Source organism: Plectropomus leopardus, chromosome 13 (assembly GCF_026936395.1).
Source record: "Plectropomus leopardus strain MGB_pleo_1.0 chromosome 13, ASM2693639v1, whole genome shotgun sequence".
Taxonomy (NCBI): Eukaryota; Metazoa; Chordata; class Actinopteri; order Perciformes; family Serranidae; genus Plectropomus; species Plectropomus leopardus.
This window is the reverse complement of record NC_142188.1, coordinates 17736588-17757061: the sequence shown is the minus strand read 5'-3', so window position 1 is coordinate 17757061 and position 20474 is coordinate 17736588. Positions and strand designations below refer to the sequence as shown.

General features: G+C 39.9%; 2 protein-coding genes and 1 long non-coding RNA gene across 4 annotated transcripts in view; 1 reads left to right on the top strand and 2 right to left on the bottom strand.

Moving 5' to 3' along the window:
- Positions 1 to 309: 309 nt before the first annotated feature.
- Positions 310 to 8085, bottom strand: slc25a28 (solute carrier family 25 member 28). Its single transcript, XM_042502352.2, has 4 exons — positions 7539 to 8085; positions 4144 to 4372; positions 3201 to 3257; positions 310 to 2360 (listed from the first exon to the last, which is right to left on the bottom strand). The coding sequence occupies exons 1-4, from the start codon at positions 7881 to 7883 to the stop codon at positions 1786 to 1788; spliced, it is 1206 nt and encodes a 401-aa protein (XP_042358286.1). The 5' UTR covers positions 7884 to 8085; the 3' UTR covers positions 310 to 1785.
- Positions 8086 to 11999: 3914 nt separating this feature from the next.
- On the top strand, positions 12000 to 19388 carry pyroxd2 (pyridine nucleotide-disulphide oxidoreductase domain 2). The gene is made up of 16 exons (XM_042502811.2): positions 12000 to 12207; positions 12614 to 12633; positions 12735 to 12828; positions 13248 to 13321; positions 13411 to 13566; positions 13807 to 13960; positions 14076 to 14137; positions 14218 to 14315; positions 14777 to 14918; positions 15025 to 15159; positions 15263 to 15335; positions 16256 to 16409; positions 17552 to 17703; positions 17959 to 18065; positions 18437 to 18557; positions 18829 to 19388. The coding sequence occupies exons 1-16, from the start codon at positions 12090 to 12092 to the stop codon at positions 18897 to 18899; spliced, it is 1731 nt and encodes a 576-aa protein (XP_042358745.2). The 5' UTR covers positions 12000 to 12089; the 3' UTR covers positions 18900 to 19388.
- Positions 12564 to 20474, bottom strand: part of LOC121955029 (uncharacterized) — a 26100-nt gene continuing 18189 nt past the window's right edge. For both annotated transcript variants that reach the window (XR_015778399.1, XR_015778400.1), the window contains exons 2-4: positions 17513 to 17700; positions 14391 to 14425; positions 12564 to 12901 (exon numbers count right to left, since the gene is read on the bottom strand). This is a non-coding gene — a long non-coding RNA (uncharacterized LOC121955029). The remainder of the gene's footprint in view (positions 12902 to 14390; positions 14426 to 17512; positions 17701 to 20474) is intronic.

Genomic DNA, 20474 nt, shown 5'->3' with positions numbered 1-20474 from the left:
TTCAGGGTCAAAGTTGAAATCTGCACCTGTGTCCAAGACTAAACAACTGTACCTGCCTCAAACTAAAAATAAATACCTAAAACACAAACTCACTGTGTGTTTCTAGCAGTACAGATGTTGCTCAGGGCATTGCCTCCTTTTCATCCATCCCATTCTTTGGTTTCTATTCACCAGGGCAACAAAGGCATGAGATTTGGTGTACACACCTAGATTATAATAACAATACTGACTTATTGTTTTTGCAATGGCCGGTCACACAGCACACAGCAAGTATTCAGAAACATTTGAAGAATACAATCAGAGCTCCCATCATTTACGAGCAGCGCCCCACTGCTCACTGTTTATTTGAGTGCAATTCAGTGTCGGAAACAATCAGACATTAATTAATAAGAATGACAGCTTGCATTTATGTGTACTCAATGGGGGTACAGACACATATCTTGCGGGATACTGAACTCCTTTTGGGCAAAGTACAATGTACACAACCTTTGCTGTCAAGCACAGATATTGAAACTCAGTAGTTCACAAGCTGAAGACAGGCTCATAGCTATAGTTAATGCACAGAAATGGCTGTCTTAATGCTGCCCTGGTCTGCTCTGCCAAACACCTACACAAGGCATTGATGGTGAGTGTTTGGATGAACCGAGGGTTGATAAAACATATAGATGGAAAGAGCAAAAGAGGAAGTTCAAACTAATATGTTTGCTGGAAATAAAATACCATTTAACGAATCAAAATGATAAAAAAAAATAAATTAAACACACTCTTCAGATACCCCGGCGCTATTGGATCTTTGTATTTTCTGTCCAATTACATCATAGGGAACAATCTTGGACTTTAACATTTGAAAAAGGATATATAAGTTATTATTCCTTTAATTGGCAATAGCAAATTGGACCTAAACCTATATCTGGTCTATTAACCTTTTTGTTGAGCTGTGAAACCATCAAATACTATAGGACCACATTTCAAATCACAAAGCTTGATTAATCAAGATCAAATTAAGATGGATTTCACTTTTGCTCCTTATTTCTAGTTGCCATGTTGGTGGGGTGCCTTTACATTTTGACAAAAAGGTATCTGGGAACAGATTCACACAGAAAATGAACGTGTGAAACAACAAAATGTTGTCAACTAGGGTCAGTTTGCTTATGATTCTGAACAGCTGACAAACTTTTGGTCCAAATCAGTAAGATATTTTGATAAAGAACTGAATGCCTGTGTAGCTAAAACTTGACAGTGAGCTTCTCTTGTCTGGGGTTACTGTGAGAATAATCTGTTATGAGATATCTATTTAATTTAAAAAAAGGTTTATTCATAAATCCTGAAATGGCTCTGGATCAGGAGTTAGTAATTATTCCCATGGGTGAGATATAAACCTGGTTCTACAACAGCAAAACTTATGAAACTACAAGAGTTAGCAAAGAAACACTACCGCCCTCTGCTGACTACTTCTCCAACTAAAAAACGTGTGCGTTCATGACAATTATCCTCAGCTTGGACAGATGCAGTGGTCACTATAATGGCTTGAAAGAAAAAAAACAGAAGATGAATTATCTCTATAATACTGTGTAAATGTTTTCTTCTAAAAGAGAGACAAAACATAACTCAGACCGAAGCTAGTGTTGAAATAGTGTAGCTGAAATAAAACTATGAAGAGGTCTTTCTTATCTGCTATGTCTGAAAGGGACTGGACAACTGAGGTGGCTTTTAGTCAGATTCTATGTGCGTATTCGACTTCATCTTCTCCTCACAGGGAGAGCAGAGCAATATTAGAGGAAATATCTAGATTTCAGCCTCCATGTGCTGCGTTCTCCTCTTGTCGTGCTGGTGCTTAGTGAGTCCATACTTGAAGAACTCATAGACCGACCAGCTGATGGCTGTGGAGGGCATCTGGTAGATGACCCTTGCCTGGACTCCCTTAAAGAAGCCCTGCAGGCCGCCCAGCCTGTAAACCGTCCGGAAGGCGTGGGCCAGGCCTGAGATGTGTCTGTGGGCTCCTTGGCCTTGGCCCTGGCTGGGGCCTTGGCCGGACGACAGGGAGCTGAGAGCTAGAGACTCCTGGGTGTTGAGCAGGGTCTTGCAGACGTCCAGAGGGGTGGTGGCCGCAGCCGCGATGGCTCCAGCCAAAGCTCCGGACAACATGTGAGATGAGGGGTTGTACTGTCTGTGGGGGTTGAGCAGCTCTTGAAGGTACTCATAGGTCATGAAGTGGAGCGCCTGGAAGGGCACATTCATGGTGAGCTGGGTGGTGTAGCTGCGGTAAAATGCAGCGGGCCCCTCTTTCTGCCAGACGGCACGTACACAGTCCATCACACCGCGGTAGGGCGAATTATACATCTGCATGCGCTGCTTCACAACTGGGGAAGCATGGGTCAATGTATTGATGGAGGAGGTGGCCAAACACAGAGAAAGAGAAGAAAGAATTAGTGTGCTATTTCTTACTGTAAGTCTAGCGTTTCAATAAGCACACACAAAGATGTAGTGCGTCATTTTAATAGCGTTTGCTCAGACAGCTGCACCCCATCAGACAGCTGCACACGAGCACTCTGACCAGTGTCCTTCTACTAACATGTTTGGGCAGGTGGACTGGAGGCAGCTGTGGAAGTCAATATGAAACTGCAGGGTTAAGGCCAGCATGTGAGGATGGTTGTCCAAGGCATGGCACCTGTGTGTTTCTTCACTGAAACTTCTGTATAGTAGGGATGCATGATAATATACGCACATCACTGGTATCCGCCGATATTGGCTTTAAATAAAATATCTGAATCTGCCAACATGCTGATTTCTGCCAATATGACAAACAGATATTATTTAATTGACAAAGTGAACATGTACAAAACATCAACCTAAGTTGAAGTATTTTTCTTATTTTGCACAATGAATGGAGATATCAAACATTAAAAAGTATTGTATTTTATGTCTCTATCTGCTGGCGGGGCATCACAATAAACACATGCATAATGTGATGTTATTTCCACCACAAAAGAGACTTGATGATTACTAAAATTTGGTGGGGAGAAACGTGGATATATCAATAATGGTTATCAGCCAAATGAGTTGTTATATATTGGCAAAAAATCCAATATCATGCATCCCTACTGTATAACTAACTTTTGTTTTTAGAGAGAAAAAGTCTAAATACCTGTAATTCTGAGATGAAAAGCAAATGACATTGTAATGTGAGATGTTTCCCTTACCTTCAGCTGGATTCATGATTGCATCGTGAAGCAATGTGGCCACACACCCAGCTGTTCCTGAAAGAAATACACCTCAGAAGTTACCACTCATTGACTTTGTCATGAAGAATACAGAAAGAAAATAGAGGAGAGTGCTGCAAAGAGGCATAGAAATGAGAAGGGAAAAATCCTTTGTCACTTGCAACAGTAAGAATCCTTTCAATCATGTCAGCCTTCACTGCCCTATTCCTAAAAGCTGCAAGTCATGCTCAAAACAATGTCATCATAGCAGAATCGTTGCATATTCAGCAAACTGCACAGGTTTAAACTAGAGATCACCTGAGTGAATTCAGGTGGCCAAACCTGAGCAAAGAGAGACACCTAGTGGACAAGACAGTCCATTGCTCTTTTGAATAAATTGGAACCAAAAGCTTCAAAAGACAGGACCAACAGAGGAGAGAGCAGACGAGATGGGAGAAAGAAGACTTACCCAGCCTCCCACTAAACTGGAAAAGAGGGAAGAGAGAGAGAGTAGGGAGAACAAGGAATAAGGAAACATTCAGAGCAAAGTTTTCATATTGAATCTTCGGTTGAATCTCGTTCTAGTTTGTAGCCAAGGTGACTTTTCTGAGCTTAACCCACATAAGACAAATTTTTAAATTTCCCTAACAGCTAGCTACAGATTGACAGCTGACCCTGGAACGTCCTTACTTTCCTTCCTTTGAAAAGGCTCTTTCCAATTTGATGGCCTGCCAGGGTTTTTTAGAACTGGTCACGCCATATCAGCGCTTAACACGGACTGGGCTGCGTAAGCAGCTTCACAGAGCTCAAACTCATGTTGCTTGGCATCAGGGTTGGACAAGTCCTACATATTAACCTATCTTATAGTGATCTCAAATTAATATTGCCATGCATGATCTGTACATGTCACTTTTAATGTGTGTATATGCATGTTTTATGGTACCATTAGCCAAATGGCTGTTAGCCCCTGGGTGAATGACATCACTTAGAGTCTTTTTGAGTTTCTCATAGCTGGCAAAATAGAGGGCATGAGCAGGTCCCGCCCCAACTGCTGTCGCATTCAGCCCTCTCATTGGCCGCCAGACTCCCTCTGTGGCTACAATTCGGCGAAGAGCATCCATCACGTTTCTGTAGCGGGCTGCGGGGTCGGGCTGGAGGCTCTGCATGCGTGTCTGGAAAAAAGGAAAAGGTGGAATGTAGGAAAGTTCAAAGTCAACAGGGTGCTCCCTTTACTCTGCCCAGACTCGGTACTGAATTCAGTAGTATCTAGGGATGCAGGGGACCCGTTCCCCTCAATATTAAGAATATGTACATTTGTGCATGTGCATACTGAGCATGTTGTATGTGCAAATTTTTAATGAATACAATTAAAGATATTTACACCATAAACTGATGCAGAAAACGCAAAACTTGGCACAGAAATATTCAACAGAATGTGGAAAATTAAGGGTTTGATGCTCAAATTTTTCTGGTAAAGGACCCCTAAAGCCCCCGTTTCATAGATGTCTTTCCCAATGTTGACACGAGACCTTTGGTCTTGATTATAGCTAAGCTTGACCTCAGACTGGTATGTAATAGAATTTAATGCATAATTTAACTCTTCCTTATAGCTATGAATACCACATAAATGAAAAGGAGTACTGAATAGACTGTAATGTGAAAAAGGGGTCAAACAAGGGAAATGAGGTTTTCGACATTGTGTGTGGTGTAAATGCATAATTGAATAGTAGGAAGTGTGGAGTTACAAGCTCCAAGGTCACAAGGGGACATAAGCTGACTTCCTGTAAGCCTCTTTTCCCCACTGACCCTGAAGCATACCTTCCTCTTAGTGCACACACATGCACACTGAGATAAATCATAAGATTTTAGAAATATTCTCCAAAGGAAGTGCAGAGGAACTGTGTTACAGTCACCTGCTATTTGGTATTAGAGAAGGTTGCCTGGGATCGCACTGGATGAGTGTCTGTCTCTAAAGAACGAGCAGCGACATAATCCTTAAATACCAAACTTCCAGCTGAATGGACAAACTTACACCCTACTGTGTATGTGCATGTGGCGCTCTAGCAAAGCATAAGCATGGCCTCATGTCACTCCATACTACAGCTGTGGAATGCAGGGCCCAAAGAGAGCTTGCCAACAGTGGTGCAAGTGTATGCATCTGTTTACTTCATGACTGGCTCACCAACCTGTCGCACTCTTTGCATGATTGTAAAAAGAAACAACTTGAATACTGGGTTCCTTATTCATTCATTGGTGCTCCGGTCAAATGCATGCATGGATGTCTTGCATGTAACAGCTATGGGTAGAGTGTGTTTAACTATGGTATGTTTGTACATCAAGGAAGCAATGCCCTTTGTGCTGAATGTAAACAGTACATCAACTACTCTGTAGAGCACGTACTGAGGACTTCTTGCTTTCTTTCAGTGACAAACTCTATTCAGTTGTTATTTCCGTCATGCGCACAGTGCAGTGTACACTCTGGCAGACCTACAAATGCAGCACACTTTTTTAAATCCACTACCAATTACTGGGACTTAGGATACATTACGGGCAAATGACAGCTTATTCTAAACTATAATTACACAACAGTCTCTTTAGAGAGAAGCTTATTGTGCAGGAGGAATGTCTATATTTGGTGTAGGGGGAATCCTCTAAATGAATGCATCTCAAATATTTTTCATTTTTCTGCAAATATCTATTTCTCTGCATAAATGTATAGCTGTTAATGTGCAGTAGACCTTAATTTTGCTGAGTCACAACGTTCCTAATCTCCCACGGCTTCCTTCTAAAGACGCTGAGATGCAAAAGCAGTGTAGCAGGCACCATGAAAAGGAGAAGGCTGTGTAAACATTGGTGTTGTTCTGGTTCAGGGCTGGGCAGCATGCAGTTGCTGACAGGGGGAAGAGACATGCATGAAGCATGGGCATAGGTGCAGCTTTTCAGTCTGACATGAGCTTACTGCCACTTGGCCCTTCTCCCTACCCTAATGCCTGAGTTATAATATGATCGTGGCCGCGTGGCCCTATCTAGCTGACCTCTTGGTGCAAAAAGGTCATGCCTCGATAAAAACAAAATAAAGTCATACAAAACAAAGACATGACAAGAGCTGTCACAGGGAAGATGCATGACTTGCATGTGATCAGAGGACCTTTTGCAAAGAATTAGTTATGGTGTGTGAAGCAGGAGGCCTGCTGTTACACTGCCTAAAACTATCAAAACGTGTGTTGGGAAGAAGCGACAGATGCTCTGCTGTGGACAGTAGGGGCCAAATGGTCTCACAGCTGAAGTGTAATTAATTTCAGTGTGTCTTGTAATACTAGCGGCAGATGGGGTCTAAGTTACTAAAAAAAACATACAGAACTGTGTAAAAGTCCTAGGCAACCATAGATTTGTTGTTTAAGTTAAGTTGTAATATATTATAAAAAAGAATAAAGAGAACATGTACACTGCATTAAAAGAACAAATTGGCCTCTTCAGACTGAAGTCAATATTTAGTGTGAAACACGGACTTGTTCAACCAGAACAAAAGGTAGCTCAAGTTATCAATATTGAGCTTTAGATATGTCATGAATGCACCAGAAGTTCAGTACTGTAAATCTGACCAACAGATGTCAAGACATGCTAAGTGCAAAGGGAAGTCACACTAAATACCTGCAACTGTAGCCTGTTGAAGTTGTTTTATTCTGAAATATTTGCATTTGTAATACTGTATACACATCTTCTGTATGTTGTAGTTGTATTTTTGTAGAGACTATTGAGACATAAGTATACCTTATCATTACAACCTTGCTAAAATAACACAGGTGGCCTAAGACTGTTGCACAGTGCTGTACAACTACCCCATTGGTTTTGTAAAGAGAATACAGCTCCGGTCTAAAAGAAGTTGCAATTAGCTTCTCCTTATTAGCTAAAGCTACTTCAATTAGTTGAATAACCTTTATATTTACACTTGACATACACCTCAACTAATGTAACGTGCTATTATTTGCCTTTAGGGTTTGAAAGCAAGTTGGGTTGGTGATGTTTTCTGGTTTTACGCACTGACCCAATTGGCACATGTGTTTGACCCTGCTAAAGGTTGTCATAACTACTAGCCAGCAGCTCGTATTTATATTAGCATGCTAACAAGTTAGCTAGTGTTGATGTGAGACGCTAACTGAGCCGACTGACCTTGTCCTTACAGCCGTCAGCACTGCAGCGTGTTTAGGTTAGCAAGCTAATATGCTAACAAACACGTTGGCTGCAAAATAACATATCACAGCGCAGACAAGGCTGTGAGAGCAGTAAGTATTCATAAAAAAACAAGAGTTGCACGGGTTAGCCACTGAGCTATGCTACCTTGACACAGTCGATGGGGAACATGAGGCAGTGCTCCATGATCCCGGCCACGGCTCCAGCCAACATGTGGGTGCTAGTGGAGGCTCCCTGTGGCAAACCCTCATAGTCTGGTTCAGAGTCCTCTGTTTGTGCATCTTGTGCGCAACGGATAAAATCAACAGTCTGTAGCTCCGTCTCCCCTCCGATCCGGGGTGTCAGGCTCCCCACGATACTTTCCGAGACTCCCCAGAATCGTCCCCCGAGCCATCGAACTTCTGCCCCGGCAGAGGCACCAGCAACCCCGGGATCATTGCCTGTGGTCTCCGCTGTCATCCGACGCCTCCTCACAAATCCATCTGCTTCCATGAGAAACCAGGTTGTGTGCTGAGTCTTTAGGCACGCAGACACGGCGTCTTGTGGGTTATTTCAGTCTTAAAGTTTTACATTCCCGTGGGGTTGTTTCACTGTTTCTTGCCTGCTACACCATTCCCTCCACGCCTGGATACCTCCCAGCCAGGGCCGAGCAGGGGGAGGCCGCGGTGGACAAATACCAAATACACACCGAGCTCCACCGCAGGCCGCGACGAGGAAATGATCTCTGATTGGCTACAAGGGCCATGTCCTACTCACGCTATTGGGTAATAGACATGTCAATCACACTGATGAAGCCTGCCAGTCCTGTCATGTGGAAGGTTAACATGGGGTAGGCATCTGTTAAAACTATCACATGGGTCACTGCAGGTCATTCTAAAAAAACATATCTTAAAAACAAGAAGCATACATTTCTCAATAACATACTGATACAGTTTTGTTCGTTTACACTTGTGTTGTCAAAAAAACCCAACCTAAACCAACTGTAAAACCAACTTCTGCACATCTGTACTTTCTCCCGTTGCACCCTTACTACATACACTTTGTATTCATTATATTCTGTGTTTTCATTTTATATTTCTAAATTGCTTCTATGTTTTTATCTCTTATACTATTTAAATTCAGTATTTTTTATTCTTTCTTTATGTTAATTGTCTTGCACCAAAACACCAAGTCAAATCCCTTGCATGTGTAAATGTACTTGGCAATAAAACTGGATTCGGATTCTGATTCTGATTTGGTGGGCTACCGATATTATCATTTACAGTGTTGTGAGCCACAGCTTTTACCCAGATAGATGATAGATAGATAAATACTTGATTTGTCCCAGTGGGGAAATTGGTTTGCAGCAAGAATCACTTGATATTTCCACATATCAACATAACAAAAGTGAAAACATCAGTAAATGCTACAGAGCAGCGCCCCCAAAACAGAATGACCCTTTGTTGCATATCTCTGAAACTTGCAATGCTTGTTTACATAGTGGAGTCCACTGAAACTCAAACTTTGTAACCCCCCAAAAAACCCCAGTTTGACAGTTTATGTATTAATTGCTGTTGTTCGTAGCCGATTTGCTGTCACAGCCTCTTCATCAGTTGTTTAATCCACAAATTCTTAAACTGATTTAAGTGTAGATGGACAAGCTCAAGCTTTGTAAACAGCTGAATAACAACAGCTGTGTGGACAGTTTATGTAAATCTTTTCCGCCTGTGATTCAGCCCACTGATTTTCACACCAATAGTAACTCTCATCCTGTTTTTCTCTGTGATGCAAAAAGTATTGTAAGTGGTTGGCTTATTTGCTTTCTTTGGTAAACCAAAATGTGCAGTGTTTACAATAATGTAGCAACAGTATGCTCAGAATAAGTAAAATAACAATAACAGTCCTTGAGCTTCTACTTCAAAGCATCTTATTTACCATACATTTTATTAAAAATGTAACATTTTTAAGTCTTTTTGATCCCATTAATTTATTATAAAAAACACTATGTGTAAGACACATATGCCACATCAAATTAAAAATCTTTTACATGGAAACAAATAAACATTGTTAGTATCACTTACAATATCATATACAATGATTCTGTAAGAATCAGTTAAGACTAATAATTAGTTTCACTATTGATTCATCCATCAAATATGTTTTTGATTAAGAGGGACTCCCAGCACACTACACCTCAAATAATGTCTTTTTTTGTCATGGAACCAGTTAATGAAGAAACATGACAGAGTCAAATCATTTAAGTCTGCACGGTGTCTTTCCATATTGAAAGTAATTTGTTTTCTCCCCTGAGCTAGACAGCACTTTCCCTTGACTAATAATGTACTCACTCATCATGGGTAAAAATGACACATACAGTAGGTGACCACAGTGTAACAAAACACTCACAGTTTTTTAAAAATTATTTCTTTCTGCACAGTAACACCTTTTTTTTTATCTGCTTAATAATTCTGAATGCTGAAAGCTGTCAGATGAATGTCTCCAGGCCTATCATCTTTCCCCGTGAACCTCTCCACTGGCAGGAAAAAGAAACAGTTTTTTTTCACCAGAAAATGAGGTAATTGTGTTTTGGTGCGGCGCTGTTATAGCATAATTGAATTTTCTCCTTTATTGCCTGGGAGAGCCTTCGAGGGCTGTAGTGTTGAATTTCTGCCGACAAAGGGGAATGAAGTGTTAATTTCTGCTTACAAGAACAAAATCTCCTGCTTCTGATCTAGTTATGGTTGAATGGCTGTTGTCTGCAGACGTTCCTTAAAGGAAAACCAAGCAGACAGCCTATCAGGATCATTTCTCTTCCCTGAAACTAATGCTGTTCTAATACACTGAGGGAGAGGCATGTTAGGTCTAGCGGGAAACTCTAGATCACCATAACACCTCATTTCATTCTCTACGCCAAGAGAGTGCACAATCTATACAAGCCTCAGGAATTATTTTACACTGTCTAAGCAAAACAAAGTCAAAAATCCACATTATACAGACAAGATGAGAAGATAACTCGATTCTGTTCTGCTGTGTTTGGTTGTTTTTGTACCAATTAACACCCTTCCTTCCTTAGATCCCGGCAGAGTATCTCCCTCTCTGGCTCCGTCTACTCCCTGGACTGCTGCTCAGGCCCACAGATGATCTATGGCCTCTTATCTTATTAATGCACTGTAAGTGAAGCACTAGGCCAATATGACATCTTCAACAGCAGCACTAAGAAACCATTCTTTGTTAAGAGCTCATCTTAAAACTCTTAAGGTGGGTCCTTACTGTGAGACGACTTGAGCCCAGCCCTCAACCAGCTGAGAGAAGACGTCTGGAAATGCACTTTTTGTCGATAATATACTTTTTTTTCATATATTTGTGAATTTAGTCTGTATGAAAAAAAACATCTTCACAAACAAGTCATGTGCTTTGTAACAAATATTGTTTTTCACATGCAGACATTTTTGTCACTTTGTATTTTAAGGGGCGGTTATGACATTTTTTATATGACATATTTGTACATTCCTAAGATCTGGAAAGAGTCTGGATAAGAAAGTCTGGAGAGAGTGGAAATTACAGTGAAACAGCCATTGAGGTATTTGCTCATGAAATGATTACCCATCTCTTAAGCTATACGATTTTATAGTGCACACACAGACACGCTGCATAATTAATATGAACTGAATAATTATGATTTTGCTGTAATTTCTGCTAATGAATTAATTTCATCAAGTTTGAAGTTGTTGTATAACTGTTGGTAGAAAACCACGACGTTGGGCTTTGGAGCTGGATTAAATGGAACAGTTATGCCACCAAGTGGACAGCTTGATAATAACAAGCTGACAGACATTTTTTAATAACGTGTAGGTCTACATGTAAAAGCCCAACTAGGGATAAGTGTTGAAAATTAGCAATAGCTATACACTCTGTGCAACACAGCAGTCTCATACCCTATATTGTAATCATGTTAAATTGCATTATCCCTATCAAATAAAATAAAATTCAATTTAGACAGACCAATGCGCAGTCTGATTGTTTTTTATTGGCTGTAATTGTTTGCTTGGGCCTGCTTTGCTGCTATAAAATACAAGTTATATTTCCACAAGAAAATATCTTGTACTTAGTAGATAGTTTTGGAACAGAATGCCCTAATGCATTTAATCAAGTGGATGTCATATTTTATAACATTTAAGCATAAAATTTAATATTATATATTGTGTAGGCACACATCACATTTTAGGTTTTATTTGATTTTCGACACGTTTTTTTGCATTTCACCATGAATTTCGGACAACTACCAGGTAAGACTATAAGTCTATTTATTCTTAAATTTTGTAATAAATGAAATAATTTGATAAACAGAGATTATCAGATTCAACAAATGTGTTTTTCCATAAACATTTCCTTATTTTAGTTAAAAAGCTTTTGACATTAAAATTGCACGTTGCGTAATGGGTTCACACGACGAATAAAGTAATAAAGTGATCAAATGCGGGTGAGGGAAACATCCTGACTCCAAATTAAGTATAATTTAAATAATCAGTGCATCCACATCTTGACTACACTCATTTATACTTTGACCACGAACACACGCCCCCAATAACTAACTTCTCGACCATGGACCACTAAATAAATGCGGTCGGTCGCACCGTCCCCAGGAAACCCGGATACGCTTTACGCAGCTGCAGGATGAGGAGGAGGGACTGAGGAAAACTCCTGCCTCAAACTCCTGCCATGGCTGCAGCGGTGTGGATCGATCGAGGACGGAGGGCTGTGACTGCTGTGGGGACAGTGACGAGATCCAGTCACACGGCTGTAAAATCCACGTATGACGCACTGGTCATCGGAGGAGGTGAGATCTGTGGACTGCAGGTTAAAAAGTGCAGAAACCACAGGAGCTATGCTGCAGCGTATCATTAACAGCCTGCGTTTCAGCTAAGTGCGCAAAAGTAATTTGCAACTGTGTATTTCTTGTTAAAACTCCGCCTGAGACGAGGAGTTTTGTTTGGCTCCGTCTCTTAGTATATATTTAAGTGGTTTGCAAGATCAACGTTTCATCTGAATTGTTCAACTTTGGACTCATTGTTTGGACTGTAAAACGTTCTGCAGAGCATGCACAAAGTGGCCAGCAACCCTTTTGTAAACTTAAACCTAAATAACTGCCAATGAAGCTTAATTTTAGAGTTTCAAGTAACTTTTATTGGGGAATTTATATATTTTTTGGGAGTTTGACTGACATATGTTACATTTCATTGCAGGACACAATGGACTGGTGGCAGTGAGTTAATGCATTTGTTCCTTAACACCTACAGTATGTTGTAAGACATTAAAGGCCATTAAAGGAAACAGGGTAAAGGTGATGTGTGTATGTGTGTATAGGCTGCATATCTTCAGAAGGGAGGACTGAAGACAGCTGTACTGGAGCGCAGACATGTGCTGGGGGGAGCAGCTGTTTCAGAGGAGATCTTTCCAGGTAGGGTGGCCTCTGGCTGGGATAAAATCCTGGCTTGACCCAGATCACAGAGGGCCAGTTCCCCCAAAGTAAACTACAAAAAAAAATTTTGCTACAAGTGAATGCCTAAATGAATGTACAGGCACTGTATACACAGGTTTTCTGTAATTTGGGTTAACTTTCCCTGTAGCGGTAGAGTAGGTTCAATATTTGTAGACTGTAAACAAATGTGCTAAAAGGGACTAAAATTAATGCTGAATTACACAGTTTTGTTTTTAACTTTTGTAAATTAATTAATGCATTGTGAATAAAACCTGTATGGAGTCATGCTTAAAATAAATGTAGCCTATTATTATTATTATTATTATTATTATTATTATTATTATTATTATTATTATTATGACTTTGTTTAAATAGCCTAACAAGTCTGTTGTGTGCAGGTTTCCACTTCTCCAGGTGCTCCTATTTGCTCAGTTTACTAAGACCTCACATTTATGCAGACTTGGAGCTTAAGGTAAACATAGCAAAGTAGTAAAATACGTAAATTCATCTAATTTTGGGACAGCCTAAAGTGTTGCAACTTTTTTGTGCTTATTTCTTCAGAAACATGGGCTGAAGGTGTATATGAGGGACCCCCATGCCTTCACCCCCATGCTGGAGAACGGGGTGGGGGGTGCCCCACCAAGGTCTCTGACATTGGGCTCAGATCTGGCCATGAATCAGAAGGAAATCAGCAAGTTCTCACAAAAGGACGCTAAGGTGATTTAAGTATTATGATAGCCATAGTATATGGTTGATAGTATTGTGTGTGTTTCTGCATTTTACACGTTATTGCTGACTTATTATACTCTTGTCACAGTAATTAGAATTTAAAAAGTTGTCACTCTCTCTCTAACTTTTTTCCTCAATAGATATAAAGTTATTGTTTTTTTTTTCTCATAAAATCCCACACCCTACACTTACCCACTCATGTTCATCCTTTCTTTGTCATGTACCCAGGTTTTTCCAGATTATGTTGCACACCTTGATAAACTAGCAGGAGCTATCCACCCTCTCCTGGATGCTCCTCCTGTAGACATCCCAGGTGTAACCGCTGGATCACTGAGGAAGAGGCTGGCTGCAGCTAAAACACTGATGCCTGTTGTCAAATGTGGTTCGTTGGTGGACGTGGGCTTGAGAAATTTATATTTCCAGAACAGCAAAATATTCATCATGTTCTCATTTTGTTTTGCACTTACTGAGTCATGACATTATGTTTTTGACTATAGGTTTGAAACTGGGCAGAAACATTCCAGATTTTTACGAGATTATAACTGCACCAATAATGAAGGTTTGTTGCAATAAGATTGGTGGTAATTGCTGTTTTTTTTTTTTGACTGCATCATGACTAACTCGTGTTTTGTATCATAGATCCTCAATCGGTGGTTTGAGTCGGAGCCTTTGAGAGCAACACTGGCTACTGACGCTGTGATAGGAGCTATGACCAGTCCAAGTAATCCTGGTAGTGGGTGAGGACCTTTTAGGACACCCTGTGGCACACACACTTCACCGCCAAAATGACAATTTGTATATTAATTACTCACCCTGTTGAATTAAGTCTCCATAGTGAATGAAGAATCTGAAAACAGAGAATATTCTTGATGAATCAAAGTCATCGGGGACCATGTGAAACAACAGCAAAACTATATCAAAACATCCATTTGCAAACTCTTACACAGCATAGTCTGAATCTCATCATCCAGTCATTTGCGCAGTACACCCTAAACACATGCATTTTAGCAAAAGCTTTAATATTTAAAGCAGTTTCGCATAAACAGTCTCTAGCACGGACAAGTGACGGAGGCATGTGGGAGGATTATTTCCTGAATTTAATGTCACTCAGAATGTGTAACTTATATACTTATGTTAATTTGGGGGATGAAATACTTACTTTAACTGCATTAAACTTAAAACCAACTTTGCCTTTCAGGTATGTGCTCTTGCACCATGTGATGGGAGAGTTAGAGAAGGAGAAAGGAGCGTGGGGTTATGTGGAAGGCGGCATGGGAGGCGTGTCTCAGGCCATTGCTAGCTCTGCTCGATCATATGGTGTAGAAATTTTCACTGAGAAGGTAATATGATTTTTATTAACTGATTATGATTTTGATGCAGTTTATTTTGTGGAAATTCTATTCTGTATTTTGGTCTTTATGCAAATACAACCTGTATCATTGGCAGGATGTAGGACAGGTTCTGGTCGGTTCAGATGGTGCTGCCAAAGGAGTGGTGTTAAAGGATGGCACAGAGATCCAAAGTAAAATTGTTTTATCTAACGCTACCCCATATGTAACCTTCAAGAACCTCACGCCACAGGTAATATAGAGAAATAAAAAAACATCTAAAAAAAAACAACAACACATATGTAACCATGGCACCAGACAATATAATTTATTCTGGCTTCCTGTTTTCATTGTAGGCAGCCCTTCCACCAGAGTTCATCAAGGCCATAGATCAGATAGACTACACCTCCCCTGTTACCAAGATTAATGGTAAATTTGCTGTTTCATGCTAAACATTCTTTAGCTGTTAGTTATGTTTTGACTGCTAAAAATAAAGATAGATATAATCAACCAACGGTGCTCACTGTCAAAATAATATAAAATGTTGCCACTCCTGAGATGCAGTGTAGACCTTTTGCTCTTTAAAGCTGCCTCAGAGCATGATCACATTTACTATCACAGTAATCCTTAAAAAAACAGATTTTAAAAGAACATGCCACTAGCTGCAGGGTGCATTTTCTTATTTCTATGCAAGCATTGCGTCTGTAGCCAGATGTTTACAATGTTTAGATGAAACCCCTTTTTTAGTCATACTTAACCAATTGGTCTCCTTTTTGCACTGAACTACATACACACTTTGAAAGCCACAAGGAAGTGGGAAGCTTTAAGGCAACAAGGCACAGACAGATGTAGTGTATCAGGAGGGATCAGTGTTTATTCCTCCACAATTTAGTGCTGTATGCCATTACAGTGTAAGAGTTCACTGTCTAAGCTCTTGTTATTCTAAACACAAGTTTCAAAGTTTGGGGTATTAGGAAACACACACAGCTAAGAGGATGTTTAGAGTTCTTACTGTGTGGTGCCATTTGTTGCTCCTGCTTGTCGATTACAGTCGAGTCTGGGCTGTAGGGCTTTATTAAAAAGGAAGTCTTTACTCCCAACTGATCCTTTTCAATGCATTGCTTCTTAGACGTAAGGATAGACTCTGTTTTTCAGAATTAATTTTGACAGTTTTGGCATTATGGTGAGTGAATTGAGCAGTGTTAGGTATAACATATTCCTTGCAATGAGAGTTGTCTTCATTATAATTCAAATATTTAAAAATTGGAAAGTGAGGCACATGCTTAAACATAATCTTAGAGCAAACACTGACTCAATGTCATTTTCTTTACTCTGACCTGTTTTTACAGTGGCAGTGGACAAGCTACCAAACTTCCTAGCATCTCCCACACCAGATAATAAACCTGGACCTCACCATCAGTGCTCCATCCATCTCAACTGTGAAAGTGTGGAGCTACTGGAGACTGCATACAAAGAGGCCATGAATGGACGACCTTCAGCAAGGTACATATGTCTTCACACTCCAAGTGAACACTCCTATACACAACACATTTTCCAATGTAATCTCATTCCTACTTGTCAAATTTTAACCAGTATGCAAAAGTCTCCAGCATCGTCCTTTTGTGGTGTATCTTTCCACAGAAGGGCGGCAGTTACATAGGTTTAGGAAACAACACTATTTGGTTACGGCTAGGAAATAATTAGGTTGACGATGCGTGCTGGAGTCCTCGTGTGACTAACAGGGTGTTTGGCAGTTAGGTTTAGGAAACAAAAATTGTAAAAGATTGTAGTTAATGACTAATATCAACAATCTTTTTCTAACCCTGACTAAGTAGTTTTGATGCTAAATGTTACTTTGATAATGACCAACTAACTGGTGACTTAACAACCTGGAAGACTAAAAAATTACGTAAAAAAATAACTCAACATTGACTTTTAGTTTCACATAGGACATGAACACAAGTCTCCTGGGTGAAAGCCCTGAGCATTTTGGACCCATCCACCTACCATCCAATCCAAAGTGAATTTTCTCGCTCTGTATATTGTGTCTGTTGCTCCGCATGTCTACCAATGATGTGGATGGATTTACAGTGAAGTCAGTTGAAAGTCTGGTGTGTCTTATTCTGACAAAAAAGTATAAATTGTGCTTCCATATCTGACAGAGGGCCACTGATCAAGCAGTGATCAGCAAGTTTTTTTTTATGGCCTTTTTATGCCTGAGACCAGACCTTTTTCCCCCTATGTTGCCATGTAAGATCCAACATTTTGCATTCAGCAACCAAATCATTCCACTGGTTAGCTGACAATGCATGCAAAAGAAACTACTGGAGGTAAACATCAAAATGCAAAATTCCTTATAATGCATACATCTTAATACTATTCTATTATGTGCCCTGTGGTATACTTCTTTCTATACACATTTATGTCAACATGACTGAACAACAGAGTGAGCTGGGATGTTCTTATATCCTTATCTCATAGATAACACGTAGCCTTGAATGGATAAGCTTCTGTCAGCTCAGCATGAGGACTAGCTCTTGCAAAGTATCTGTAACAAAAACTGTATCAGTACGTATTTTGATTCTAATTTTTTGTCAACAACTCACCCATCCTTCTTCCCTTATCGTGCCTCTCTGTTCCTGAAGACCCATGCTGGAGATGACCATCCCCTCTGTGTTGGATCCAACTCTGGCCCCCCCTGGCTGCCACGTGGTGTCACTGTTCACTCAGTTCACCCCCTTCCACATAGAGGGCAGAGAGTGGACTGATCAAGACAGGGAGGCCTATGCAGACACTGGTAACACAAAATTATCCAAGAGTTAGAGCATGCTGTGTTTAAAGCTGATCTTAAACTGATATGTATTTATTTAATGATATGATGGCAGAACTAGAAAGGAAATTGTTTGTCCCAAAATGAGACTTTCAAATTTAAAGTAATGATCTGTTCTTTTTAAATGTTAAAATTCCAAATAATTAAACAATATTTAAAGTTAGCACACTTTTTAAAACGACACTGATTAAGCTGTTTTTATGTGTATTCCTGTCTCTTCAGCATTTGACTGGGTGGAGCAATACGCCCCTGGATTTAAAAAGTCGGTGGTGGGGAGGGACATCCTAGCTCCACCTGACCTGGAGAGGATCTTTGGGCTCACTGGAGGGGTACACACATTGACTGTACACATTGTAGAGCTGAGGAGCAATTTGAATGTCAATCCAGAGCTGATTTGGTTGACACAATCAACAGTTCACTGGTTGAGGAAGTAATTTGCTTCCTCGGCAGTGTTGACCATCAGCTCAGGGACAGCCCTGTTGTATAAACAGTTAATGGTTACAGACAGTTTTACCGCAACCTGCACGTCAGAGTCAAAGTTCACCAGCTGTGTAACAACAGTAGTAACACCAACTCACTGTTCATGGCATATGAGTCTGTGAGAAATTAAACAAATGGCAGGGTACTTTTATCACAATAACATCATATTTTACATTAAGAAACACAAAGAAATGTGAGCAATTTGGTTTTGTCTTTACAGAATATCTTCCATGGATCAATGTCGCTGGATCAGCTCTACCTAGCACGACCTTTGCCCTCTCTCTCAGACTACCGTTCACCAATTAAAGGGCTGTATCTGTGTGGCAGCGGCTCTCATCCAGGTTTGCTTTTAATGCTTAGCCCTCAGCTGAATACCGAACTGTTTGTTGCATATAATATTGTATAAATACAATAGTTTATATCATGCTGTCTTGTGTAAGATGAGCACAGAACCTGTGGATGAAATCTTCTCCTCACTGTTGGTGATAAAGAAATTAGGTCATGTGATGATGTCACTTGATGATGTGTAGCTGAGTAAACTGTTTCTGATTTCCCAACACAGAACAAAACTGACTGACTCTTGCCCATTTTATATGTTGTTTTTTTTCTTAGGTGGTGGTGTGATGGGTTCTCCTGGCTGGAATGCAGCGCTCACTGCCATGGCCGACCTGAAACGTCGCTGAAACATGGGACATCTTCAGTTTGTGGTCCGCTCATCAGTACTCAACCTCTCTACTGTCTCATTTATGTGAATTTGACTCACTCCAGAAATGAATTGCAACAACTCACTCCAACTATGTATCTGATCAGTGATATCTACCACATTGTGTGTGTAAGGGTATTATAACTGACATGTGATGAAAGAGCTCAGGAGAGACTCAATACATTTTATTTATGGATCATCCATGTGAAAAGTCCACCAGTCAATCACTGCTGATGTGAAACACAAGTGCAATACTGTCATAGTAAATCCTCCCTCCATAAGCGGCTCCACTTATGAAGTCATCTAACTGAGCCAGCAGAAAATCACTGATACCAAAACATCAATGTTGAGGACAAATACATTTTTAGATTAACTGGCAATGAAATGAACTGTTTTGTAATTAAGGAAATGAAGCACAATGGGACTTTTTACAATTTTGTATGAATAAATTTACATGAATTCAAGCAAATATGTTTCACTTCTTTATATCATGCATAATGATTTAGCAAAAGGTTTAACTCACTCCAATCGCCTCACAGGAACAGCAGGCCACTCAGAGTACTGCATTCTTTTATCAGCAAAGACTTCAGAGATTTGGCCAAAAGTATACTATAGCTCATGGACTTTGGACAACAAACTTTAATGGAAGACTAACATTTTGATGCCCTGTGCATATTCATCCGAGTCAAACAGTTTTCCTAAATAATTTGCACAAATTAAGAACTTGTTCAGCATAGTCTCCCCTGTATCTTTCAAATTCTGGAGGACATAAAAATTACACAACCCTTAGAGGTGTAGATATTAAATTATTATATTATATTATTAGATTGCTACAGAAATAAGCTTTCTGGCATGCAACACTGATAAACCATCAGGACTTAACAAGGAGCAAAGCCTGACTTGTTTTTATAGCCTTAAGTCAAGTAATACCAGCTATTTCGGGGTACAAATCACCAGACCCTGAACTTGAATCAGTACAATAGTATTGTGATTTTAAATGCTTTGCGATATGCCATGTACTGCAATAACATACAGTATATTGCAATATATTGCTATATATCATCGTTTTGCAACTACATGAAGCTTAGTATCCGCTTTCTGTTAGGGGAGGATATTAAGGAGAATGGGAGTCTCTGTATTGTTTGACTCTGATGAAGATGCAGATTAGTTACTTTGCAGATTCAGATCAATAATTCAAGATGTAGTACCATGGGTTACACTACCCGGTAGTATATATAGTAATTGAAATGAGCTCCACCTTTACCAGCTGCACAGGAAAACCTGAACACATTAATGCATTAGTAATTATGATCTAGTAATATCAGAGTCAGAAATACTTTATCAATCCTTGGGGGAAAATTGTGGTTCACTACAGTTACTCTGAAAAGCACAGTAGGAAGAAAAAAAAAGTACAAATACAAAGTATGTAAAAATATAAAACAGAAATACAGTAATAAAAAAACAATTAGCACTACTATGCAAATATTTCAAAGTAATATTTATGTATATAATACAATGTGCTGAGTGTGTAAAGTGTATGTTCAAATGTATAATG